Source organism: Ylistrum balloti, unplaced genomic scaffold, assembly GCF_031769215.1.
Source record: "Ylistrum balloti isolate Yb309-2 unplaced genomic scaffold, AGI_CSIRO_Ybal_v1 Utg370450, whole genome shotgun sequence".
NCBI lineage: Eukaryota > Metazoa > Mollusca > Bivalvia > Pectinida > Pectinidae > Ylistrum > Ylistrum balloti.
In genome coordinates this window covers 2177500-2190532 of record NW_026782299.1, presented here as the reverse complement: position 1 = coordinate 2190532, position 13033 = coordinate 2177500, and the positions used below count along the sequence as shown (strand labels likewise).

Sequence of the window (13033 nt, the reverse complement as noted above, 5' to 3'; positions counted from 1 at the left end):
ATCATACAACACGCCACAATTCTGATTCTACATTATCATACAACACGCCACAATTCTGATTCTACATTATCATACAACACACCACAATTCTGATTCTACATTATCATACAACATACCACAATTCTGATTCTACATTATCATACAACACGCCACAATTCTGATTCTACATTATCATACAACACGCCACAATTCTGATTCTACATTATCATACAACACACCACAATTCTGATTCTACATTATCATACAACATACCACAATTCTGATTCTACATTATCATACAACATACCACAATTCTGATTCTACTTGTATAAAAGGAACATCTACAAACTTCAAGAAATTCCCCCTGAATCCGGCGTCCATTTATCATCCACTACAACTTTTATTACAAGGGAGATTTCTCTTTCATCCCCCTTTCGGCAAATTATTTTTTAACAAGCTAGCGAGGGTGTTTTTACAATTTCTGTTAGAGGGATGTTAATACTTAAGATAGCCTGGCCGCGGTCTACACTTGTTTGTAGTGATGTAGCAGTTAACATATTTGACATAACTTCTTCAAGGCCTTGGAAGTTTTTGGAATATACAGAGCAATATCTTTTTGATTGACTTTACACAGAGTGTAATTACAGACAAACAATCGCTTTTGTCATTGCTAGGTTACATGTTTTACAAACTCGAAACACTGCTTTGACGTAAAATGGTCACACGGACTTACATCACAATCGCCTTATATCGTGAGATGTTTAAGGAGATAAGTAAAAATAATGAAACAAGTTACGAAAATATGTACATGAAAAAACAAATAAAAATGAACACAAAAGACACACATAAAAGTTACCAAATCATCAAATCAGCTTCTTCTATTGATATAAGACTGCTGACAAAAACAGGACGAGTTAATTAAACATATGTTTGTCTACGGAGCAGTTGGAAATAAGGATTGAAGTCGATTATAGAGTTTTATGCGGATATTAAAATTTCAACATGAAATTGACACCTCGAACATCTAAAGAAATGTCGGGTTAAAAAAGCACGTGTTGGTTAAACCATATAACGGAAGACGTGTGGCGTTAGTATAATAATTTCCGGTCTGAACAAGTATTTCCGGAAATTAAGAAAGATGTTCTCATTCGGATATGATTTTAATATCATTAGTTTTGGATTACTTTTCATTCAAAAGTGATGAAAGAAAACTTAAGTGATTTTTTTTTTGCAAGAAGTGCAAGCTGTGTTTTATTTCGTAACGTTAATATCGAAAAAATCTCAAATTTGAAGATGAATTACAATTCTTTTGTAGAGTGAGTGTAACATCTCAGTTGTAATCTTCATTGAGAAACAGGACCATAAACGACACTAGAATGACTGAAATAAGCCATAACTTTAGAACTTACCCATTCCGTTTAAATGTCCCCTCTGTTTTGTAGGTTCACTACGAGATTGCTGTTGGACGGGAGAAATGGTGGTATAATTCATGCATAAAAATCATCATTTTTTCACGTTCTATTGCGCTACACATTCTGATTATGAATGTGGAATAAAGTGTCCAGACCGAAATATCGATTAGTGGTCGATGAAAAGGTCAGAGGTTAGTCTCTCATTGTGAAAGGGTCATATTATAACCGTGTCGAAACTTGGTGGTAGGAGGAGAGGATTGTTGGATCAAGGTTGAGGGTCAGCGGATAGTTGAGCCATAGTCTTAATATCGAAAGATACTAAAAGTAGAAAATTAAAACGGACCACAGTTGAACAAAATGTAAGCTGTCGACAGCGTTCAGAATTCTGTTCGGAAACGTCACTTCATTTCCCATGCATTTCTTTCAAATCTGCCTGATATAAATGATTTGTTGGGATGATAAGCGGCATTAATTGCCTATCAAGTGCAATACAAATAGTTCTAAAGGTGTCGGAATGGATTGATATGAGAAATGAAAATTACAGCACGTAGCGTTATGTCATTTTAAGTTGAAGATACATTCGTTAATAAGTGTAAGTATCAGTATCAATAAGAGTGATCTTTGGCCCCTTAAGGACACCGCAAGCTACCACACATGTCTTTACCAAAGTCTGCTCAGCGGCGGCCACTTGCGGCTCTTTGTAGACCACGGTGACGCCGCAGGATCATTTCCCTCACCGGGAACTTCCATTTGTACGAGGCGAGGTTATGTATAAAATTCTCAAGTGAATGTATACCCCTAAACCTTATGTAGAAAACACAATGTATTACTAAATACGAAAATTGTATCGTTTTCCCATGGGAAATTATTATGCAGAAGACTTGACGATTGGGTAAAACAGGCACAAATGTTGTTCCAAGTTATAACTCTCGTGTCAAAACTGTTTACAAGACGGCTTATAGAATTGATATTAAATTAAGCGAAACATTGAATAACCTATACCGCTGCTGCCTAACCCTGTCTGTGAAAACCACGTCTCTACAGAATGGTGACAGACAATTTACGACCTTGCATGACCATGACGGAGATATTTACGTTTTGACAGTCTCTAACTAAAAACAAGTCGTTTGGTATATAGTTTTAGAATATAAGATATAATGTTATTTAAAAAATTTAAAGAATACTTTAATGATATATGGACTACAGTAATTTGAATCTAAAACCGATTCAATTCATTGATATAAAGTCCTGTTTAACTTTCGTTTTTAAAGAGCACATATGCTTATCTCCAGCAAACAAAAGAACAGAAGTTCCTGGAGTGTCGGTGAAGTTATTTTGACTAAGGATTTTATTTAGCCAAAAGTTTCCTGGGCTAGAAAATGCTATTTTCATTCATTTTTTTTTTTTTTTTTTTTTTTTGCAATTTCGCATGATCATTCAATTCGGAGCATGTATCATTACAAGGATAAGTAAATTTGCATTAAATGAACTGTTACGTGTTTTTTTTTTTTTTTTTTATTTTATTTTTCATCAATTTTCATGGTGTCGCCATTATTTCTTTCCTCTTTCTTGTTTTTTTGTTTCTCTTTGACAACTTTTCCTTTGCCGTTTTAATGCTTTGTTTATCATAACATTGCCTATTTTATATGTTTCCAAAGAGTATTGTATTTTACCAACAGCGTCATTTTCACCAGCTGTGACAGCTATGATATATCGAAAAATTGTTCACAAAGACAAATAGCGGTGTGAAATCCAATACCTGAGTGAATGAACTGAAATCATTAACATTAGATGCATCTAATGACTAGAACGTTGTCTTACGAACTCGAAAGCGGTCGAGCGAGGGCAGTGGTTCGTTACCGTAAACGATATAACGACAGAAGGGCGTGGCACCTCTAAGCGAAACATATTGTATCGATACATGCACGTCAAACGACCACGCCCATTTTACACGGGTAATATACATGTGTTCTTAAATCTATCAAGACTACGAGACTACAGCAGTGTTTACATATTGTACTATGTTTAACAATGTACTAAAACATACCTACATGTTCTTACGGCGAATCAATCGGAAATCATAAAGGAAAACATACACGTGTGTTTTTAATTATCAGTTACCAAACTTAAACAACGAAAAGGGATGGTGAAAAACGAATTTCTTAAGATCCATTTCTCATTTATACAAGTATACTTGTTTGAATCCATTCACTGTAACATAACCATTTCATAAGCTTGTCTCTATTTTTAATTGAAGTCGACGAAGACAACTTTCAGTAACGTTTATTTTTCAACAGAAAAAAAGATAAGACACAGTCTGAAAGGCACAGCTCTATACAATATTTTGATTGATTGATGTGTTGGTTGTCCATGGCGAAACAGGAAACAGGTGAGTACACTTGTAAAGAAGAGAATATCGGGACCGGACGGACTCGTGTCGGACGGTAATGAACTTTGCTTATCCCTCAAAGATAATTGCTTTCATGTACAACCTCCTCCTCGTCAGAGCTATACGAATTAAAAGGTTGGTTGTTTCAAGTACAGGAATGGCCGTCAGAGTTCTTGAGCATGCCACAGGTCCTCATAAATCCCACTTCTAAACGCAAAATTATATTAATTGCACCTACAGCGAAATGCCCCATGAAAAGGTATGTCTTTTCATCTCTAATAGTGAATATTGTTCAGAATTTCTACCATCATAGACAAGTGCTTGAGAAATCTTTTTGAGTTGGGTTTGGAATCAAATGACAAATTATACTTATAAAATGACCATCCTTTACACCGGAATTAGAAACAGAAACATAAATAAAACGTCGGTAATTTACATTTCCGGAAAGGGAAATTAACGCACGAATGATGTCTACTTTCAACACTTGAGACGGCATTAGGTCGCGCGATCGGTAGGCGCAGGACGCTTGCGATATCTTGTATATGCGCGAATTACACAGAGAAAACTGTACATAGTTTTTGAGTGATAAATGTGTTTTCAAAAAGCGATGTTTAAATACCTTGCCGTATAAACGGCTTAAAGTAAATCAAGCAACTTCCGTGATAGAATATATTGATGTGTTATATTTAATTTGATAAAACAAATGTGATCTGTATGCACACATACTGATATATTCAATTTTTAACGTCATTTTTTAAGTCATATTTTGCGAAAAAATTATAATCGAAAGATATTGATATATGACTGAACAACAGTTTTGATAGGAGTGATGACAATGGCGAAGGAATGAATCCTTTGCTGTCTCGTGATTTTTCAAAGTTTGAAATGGTTATGCGTTTATAGAGGCTCGACAAATAAAAAAAATCACAGTTTTAAGTTTAAATGATGAAGCAGATGTTCTTCATTTTATTTTGAAACGTCGCCGTTATTTTTCATTTGCGAAATGAAGTAGACTTAAGGGTTTGTTGTTCCTTTTTCTGAGAGGAGTTATTTCATCAACACCGAAAAGTAGAGTACCAAGATTGGTTCATTTCAAACTAGTGACTGCATAATTTTCATTTTTTGATTAGCGTGTGAAAAATGAAACCCCTTTTCTCGTGTTTGGTAAATATACGTACATCTGCACGATATTAAAGTCACGGTAAAAATCATTTGAAAATAATATTTTTATTTGATGAAAAAATTACACAGTGGAGAACATGGTAAAAGTATTAATTGTACTAAACAATGTGACTTCTCCATATGTTAAGACACGTGTTGCATGAAATTGACATGTAAAATGGTTATTTCATCAACAGTCGGCGGGTTGACGTCTTATGTATAAGGAAACCGTAATATATTCTTGATTTTATTTCACTAGTAGATGAATTTGACAGCTGAAACCACCAAAATGGAATTAGAATTCCTGACATCGTCCATGGGAAGAGCTGTAAGCCGTTGAATCCACAGGTTTCGAAAACTCACGTGCCGTATGAGGTCTTTTGGGACATTTGCAGACTGTGTTAATTGCCCCGGGGCAGAGGGGATACCGCCTGTTCTAGTATGGAGGAGGGGGACGTAAGTTTGCAATGGTGTCGAATCCATCAACAGCTCTCACGCATCATTACCTATCTAAATTGAAGATGAAGTTTATACGTTCATCGCGTAGCTAATATGACGGCGACAAAATTGAGATCCCTGCTGAATTGAGAATTAATGAGCTATTTAATTTCTGAAGTTTCCCTGACCGCAAATTAAAATAATTGGTCTCTATTGGGTATGGAATATGTGACAGTTAACTCATTTTTAACGTAATATGTGCCATTTGTAACGAAAAAAACCCCTGAATTTTCTTTTTGTTTAGACAAGAGTGATTTTTTTTGGGGAATTATCAAATCGTGTTTTTACTGTGAAGATATAATGGTGTGTATGTATGGTTTATAATTCATTGTAATAATTATTTGTGATGTCGATACATGTGAATTGTTAACGTGAGAGAAATGTCCGTTTTTATCAATAACATAATTAATTGATTTATTGATTTTCATGAACTTTGATTGAGGCTTTTCTCGATATGCATTATATGACATGGGTACATAAACACCATGATTCATTATTATGTTATTATTGCTGTTTAAATTTTAAAATTATGAGATTAAAAAAAAACAAGAAATATAGAATTGCTTCGTGGAGGATGTATCAGTACATTTTTGCACTAGTAAATTATCTTGATAACGACCATCTGACCGCAGGTTCCGCGCCTCTTATGAATAATTCATGACATTCATATTACACGTGTAAACATATCGGAACATGTAATACCACACAACTGTCTTCCCGTGAATCCATTTACATGTGCATATGGTACAAACATATACCAATATCTTTGCCTGCACGTGACCAACCATACCGGTCGTTTCACGATGGGGTTCGAACCTCAGAACAACAGGGTTTCCACCCCTCGTCGTCCTGTAAGTAAACAATTGATTATCATCATATCGCTTACATTATGAATATAATACGGAGTTACCATGAACAGGTAATTTTTAAAAATATTTTAATTTCCTGGACGGTGAAGTGTGGAATGGGATCTGGTGCATTCTACGTGAAAATATTGTGTATTCTTATATAGCCTTAACATTGATAGAATCGTTCTGTCCACTGTGATGTTGGCAGATATCATAACTTCAGGGTTAAAAATCTGTCTATATAGCACAGGGGTGATTTATCATTTTGAAACCTAGCTGACATACTTTCTATCAATGAAATTACTTAAACCACAATGAGAATGTATATGATTTCCAAAAAAAGACACTAAATGTAGTCAAACGTCTTAAATCTCCAATCCAGCGGATCCGTTATTCGAATCCGCAATCTCCAATAACGAACCCGTTGCTAACTTCCTCCATGTTGTCGTTTCCATTGGGATAGGTAGGTTTACTTGTGTTAGAAAGATAAACTTGTGACTGAACACAGTACAGTAAAATGAGACCGTACATTGTAGTATCGAACTGATATCAGACATTGTTAACGGACCGCTAGCAAACAGCGCGGATATGATCTCACCCTAGAAATAAAAACTTTTTTGAGCAACCTGGGATAGTGATAAAATTCATCTGTTGTCCTCCTTTACGTCGGAGTGAAAAAGGCAACGCTCGGGCTTGGAAGCCTGTTATGTTCACGACGTGCTCCCTGTGAACGTTGTAGCAACCCCAGTAAAATGGTACTGTACAAGGCTACAGAGTATTTAAGGTATCGTGTCCTGGGCGTAATTTCACAGAACAAAACTCTGGTTTCTGAGTATCATAATATAATATGTTATAAAATTATACAATAACAATGATTTCATCGCTGTGTTATCTTCAAGCGTTCCTATAACTCTGTGTACCCAATAACTCTGTCACCACAAGATCTGTGACATATGACCATATCATTTTCTCAGCTGTGATGACGTTTTTCAAGTCTGTGACGTCACATTTACGTTGAATATTAGTTCCCTTCTGCCTTGACAATATGTAAGATAAGCTATCCTCTCAATTAAAAATAATTAACTACATTATGTGTATTTAAATAACTTTTGTTGAAGTGGCGATCAGCTGCATACATTACTTGATCAATATTTTCATTCCATTCAGCGTCGTGACGTCACACTAAAACTCGGTTAAGTCCCTTTAATTTACATGATATGTATTGAGTACGATATTTTGCAAAGACTCATTAACGCAAGAAAGGGTAAATAGACTGCTGGCTGATGCCCTTCACTAGAGACACACACAGGTGGTGTACCGTATCAGCTATACCAAATGATGATTTTTACAGACTTACCGAACACGGTGTTGAACATGAAGTCTTAAGGTTCAGTCGCTGATCATTTTGTCTATTTGACAATAAAACTAAGGTATACGTGATGTTTAAACCTCAACAAGAAACGTCCGTTTAGGAGCGAATCAGGATGTCCGGACAGACCGATTGAGACACTTTGTATCAGTTATGGGTTTGACCTAACGAAAGTTATACCTTATATGGATCTTTTCACAATTCACAATCAAACTGCATACATGTATAGTTTACATGTAGCCTTCGTGTTTCGTCCGTCGTTGTACGACATGAGATGTACGTAAACTTCTTATTTCAAACTTTTTAATTTTTACAACAAAAAAAAACAAAACAGATATGGCTGTCATGACCGGTTTCATGAAAACTGCAGTTTAACTGGTGTCACTGTGCTGAAAAATTAATAGATGTTTAGGAAATTCCATACTAAATCGTTATATCGAGAGACAATTAACCATCAAGGTGTCCTCATTCAGTAACCATAGAAAATCTCGTTATACCGAGAGACAATTAACCAGGAGGGTGTCCTCATTCAGTAACCATAGAAAATCTCGTTATATCGAGAGACAATTAACCATCAAGGTGTCCTCATTCAGTAACCGTAGAAAATCTCGTTATATTGAGAGACAATTAACCATCAGGGTGTCCTCATTCAATAACCGTGGAAAATCTCGTTATATCGAGAGACAATTAACCACGAGGGTGTCCTCATTCAGTAACCGTAGAAAATCTCGTTATACCGAGAGACAATTAACCATCAGGGTGTTCTCATTCAGTAACCGTAGAAAATCTCGTTATATCGAAAGACCATTAACCATCAGGGTGTCCTCATTCAATAACCGTGGAAAATCTCGTTATATCGAGAGACAATTAACCACGAGGGTGTCCTCATTCAGTAACCGTAGAAAATCTCGTTATATCGAGAGACAATTAACCATCAGGGTTTCCCCATTCAATAACCATAGAAAATGAAGTAAACATTGTTTTTTTTACCACCGCGTCAAAACTTCAACATGGCAGTCAGGACGGCCATTTTGTAAAACGATTTTTCATTTCCCGCCAAACAAATTCCATTTCTTACTTCTAAGGTCCCACTTAACCACTGACTACACTTTGTCTTTACAAGTAACACAGAATAAATGTTGACAATGAAACAACAATTTACCTTTAAAGGTCAAATTTCACTTAGATAAAAAAAATTCCCAAGGAAAACAACGAGGAGATTATTTATAAATATATGTATTTTTATTGATGATACAATGTAGTTACGTAACAAACAGCATCTCGAATATTAACACTCACTGCAAAATGTATATATATGTGTATGTATGAGATTACAAAAGTATCAAATCAGTTCAGCTTAGCATCTATTGCTGCTTTTTTAAAGATTAGCAAGGTAAATATACATTATAAAAAGATCACAGCAAAAACATATTCAAGAGCACATCACCAGACAATTATTCTCAAACAAACTATGTAACAAGAACAGGCATTATACAAAACATTTTATGAGTTTTATTATAACACGTAGATCTATATCTCAATATTAAGTATGTTTACCGAATGTACCTATCATCTGTGATTTAACACAAATGATACCTCTTGGAAGAGATTCAATAATTTTATTTTTTCCTCATAAGACACGCGGTAAACACTTGTTTCTTTCGACATATTAACAATGAAGTTTATATCTTTTGGCAAATCATCTACCGCACGACACAGAGTTCATCAGACACATCATTTGTGATACTAGACACATACAAATGAAGTGTTCCCGTTCCGAGTGCTGGAATGTCGTATCAACGCATGCACATTGTTTCCAGAAGGTCGGAGTTGTTTGTTGACTTCAACAATGTCACGTGATAAAACAGTGTCACGTGTCAAGCCTATGCACTATTGACAAGATGATCTGGGATTAATTGCATTGTTGTGTAAATAGTTATTGTATTGAAATGAACTCGACCAACTTGCAGCCAAGTGGAGAGACAAGAGTCATTGTCTGGAAATAATTTCGACCAATCAGCTACCGAGGAAAGCATAAGTCGTCATATGAACGTAATTTCGACCAATCAGCTACCGAGGAAGACAAAAATTATCATATGAAAGTAATTTTGACCAATCAGCTACCGAGGAAGGCTACAGTTGTTATTTTCCCGATGTTTAGACAACAAGGACATTCTGGAAAAAGTCTTGTTACAGTTTTTGCAGGCATATTTCTTAATATCGGAATGTGTCTGAAGATGTGCCCTAAGATTCGACCGATCTGCAAAAGCCCGGCCACAATGTTCGCAGCGGAAAGGTTTTTCACCTGTGTGGGTCCTAATGTGGCCCTGAAGGAGCCACGGGCGTGAAAACGCCTTCCCGCAAAGTTTACATTTACATGGTAACGTATGTGTCCGGATATGCATTTTCAACGCTCCTAAGGAACCGTAAGATTTGCCACAAAATTTACAGCTGAATTCCTTCTTTACGTTTGTGACACAATGGAACTGTTTGTGTTTCGATAGCCCACCATATGTTGAGTAGCTCTTTTTGCAGTCATCACAATGGTACCTGGGAGGAGACACTGGTATCCTGGACGTCTTATTTGCGATCTCGGGTTTGATAGCTAAATCTCGTGATGTCTCGTGTCCTGAATTCAGAAAGTACGCAGCATCCAGCCATGGCAGCCATTGTGTTTGGTTTGTAAGAGCGCCATCTATATTGGAAGTCGATATCGGCTGTCGCCTGTAATCTGAATATTGTTTAGTCAACAAGTATTGCTGGTGCTGATGGCACATGCGCGAGAGTTCTTGTAAATATAACGAGTCACGAGAGTACGCGTGCGTTGATGGACATGGTACCATGTTTGTCACTTCGCTGTATAAAGATGTCAGTGTCGTTTTTGACAAAATGGAGGCAGGATGAAGAAATGATGTCTGAGGTCCAGGGGCCGGAAATGCCGATAACGCATGCGTGTTTGACCCTCGATAACGAAAGCTCTGAGTTCTTTCTGGAAGAAACTCCGGTGATGCACCGCTCTTTATAATTGGTGTAAAAGCACTGTCCGCGTTTTCTTCGGGAATTTTGGAATTTGAAGTCGAATTTTCACACAAACTGTCAAGGATCTGTCTGATGGGATCACGTTTCCTTTGCTTGATTTCTGTCGGAGACTCCAAGTGTGTTGTAGGTTTATTGAATTTTGGTATATCTAAGATTCGTGCCATCTCCATGGCCAAATGGTGCTTCTCTCGTTCTGTAACAAATTTAGGCGCTCCACCAAAATCTTTGTTATCTGCAAAGCAATAGACGATAATTAAATTTTGTGGTCACCAATTTAAGAGATCTCGATTAATTTCTATATATCCGGTCAAAACGAACACACAAAATAAATAAATGAGGACCATTTGCTTATTTAAGAGTGAATTAAAGAGAAACCATTTTTTTCGGAATACAGGTATCTATATCGGACCATTAGATTGCGATGATTTAGAAGTTGGCACCTAATTTAAGTTACACAGTTGATTTTATTTATAACCTCTTCGGATTTTTTAAAAATTATTGTTTGATGATAAGCTAATGCTGAAGATACCACGGATAAAACTGAACAATACAGAATCATCCCCTTTCTATCTTTTCTCATTAATTGAAAATGTTTTGTATAACGTATAAAACCACTAGAGGACTATCTGTTGAATTTTTGATAAATTTAAAAAAAAAATCATAACAGCATCGAATAGATCAAAGTTATGTTATGACACCTTACAAAATATCTAGACCTGTGAGAGTAGTTTGTATTAAAGGGCAGTATACATTTATACCGAAAGATATATCGAAATTATAGGTACAAGGAATATTGCGATATATCAAATTACACGAGTATTACTGATTAAAATTTATAGACAACATTTTTGTACAAGGACATGATACGACATTTAAAGTGAAAAAAATAACATGCCCATAACACAAACCATTCCTATAGAATTAACACACTCCTACTCCTGTCTTAATTAGATGTAATCGTACATTTGCAGAAGAAAAAATGATTTTGTTTCGATTTCACCCATTTTCACCCTTCATGTGTTCTGTCTGCCCCGTTCGTCATCACCCCTTATATCGGGTCTAATCTGTAAGGGTTATGCGTTTTTTTTACTCGAGGGAGCCAATCAACGAGAAGAATTGTGCACATCATGACGAGTCCTAACTTATGGGAATTTTTTTATGATGTGTTCATCACTGAAAGGCTTTAAATCGATAGTTTACAGTTCTTATTGTGAACATAAAATGTACTGTTACGGAATAATGCGTTTAAAAATTGCTATGTATTGGTTACTATTATCTATAATAAGAGAAGCTTTTTAGAAAATAAATCTTTGAGGTAAAAACAAATAGTTTTTTTCCAGTAGTTAGATCGCCGATATATAATTAATCCAACGATTAAAAACTGAAGTAAAATTCACAGCACCCTACCTTAATAAAATCAGTTAACGTTTTTAATTTGTTAGAATGTGTTTCTTATAAAATGATTTTCGTGATGATTCTATCTAGTAAACTGAAAGCGAAACTAAACAATGGAAATATAAGTAAGATATCACCTATATGTAGAATTACCACACAAAATTAGAAAACTGACCTCTTGTTTTCCATACACCTTTCATGTCTACCTATTTCCTATTATAAAATAATCTTAAATATGTAAGGAGTGTTATCGAGATATTTTTGCAATAACAACTCTCGGGCCACTCATATTCTTACTGAACAAACACTCAGCTCAACACCTTCAACACGTAAACTAGGAAGAAATTAATCTTTTACATATAAAACTTGGGATAAAGCGAATCATGGTATTTTATATAGAATCTGAAGATTTATTAATAATCATAAATCAATTGATATGTACATATTTAAGATATTTCCATTGTTGAATATTTGAAAAAGATTTCCCTGGTCAAATTTCATGACGATTGTTTCGGTCTATCAATACAGTCTTGTGTTATTTCTTCAGAAGAGATTGTACCTGTCAGATTTGTAGACGAATAACTGCAGAAATCAGCACCAGAAATGTTTTTCGTGTAATCTAGGCATAGATAAATAATCTTTACCTTCTAACTGAACTGATCAAATGTTCAAAACCGAAAACTCCTACCCTTCTACGGTTTAAGAAAATATTGGCTTAATAAATAATAGTTCTTCGCCTTTTACAAGTTGCCAGTACATGTACAATGTACCCACTCGAGAAAGTGAGTTAAAAGTCTTTTTGTTATTCATAATAACAAAATGGTTTTCTTTTTTAATCAAACAGCAATTCTAAGCGATGTGTAAATGTGCGTGGTAAATACGTACAACTATAAATATAGGAAATGAAAATGCCAACATATAAAATAATGTTTTTAGGTGAACT

The 13033-nt window shown here is 35.4% G+C and overlaps 1 protein-coding gene across 1 annotated transcript; it reads right to left on the bottom strand.

Annotated features, from left to right (window-relative positions):
• Positions 1-9776: 9776 nt before the first annotated feature.
• LOC132554952 (protein snail homolog Sna-like) lies at positions 9777-10865 on the bottom strand. Its single transcript, XM_060219281.1, has one exon. The coding sequence runs from the start codon at positions 10863-10865 to the stop codon at positions 9777-9779; it is 1089 nt and encodes a 362-aa protein (XP_060075264.1).
• Between the last annotated feature and the right edge of the window lie 2168 nt (positions 10866-13033).

Coding starts and splice junctions, on each gene's coding strand:
- LOC132554952 (XM_060219281.1), bottom strand. CDS start 10,865: ATGGAGATGGCACGAATCTTAGATATACCAAAATTCAATAAACCTACA.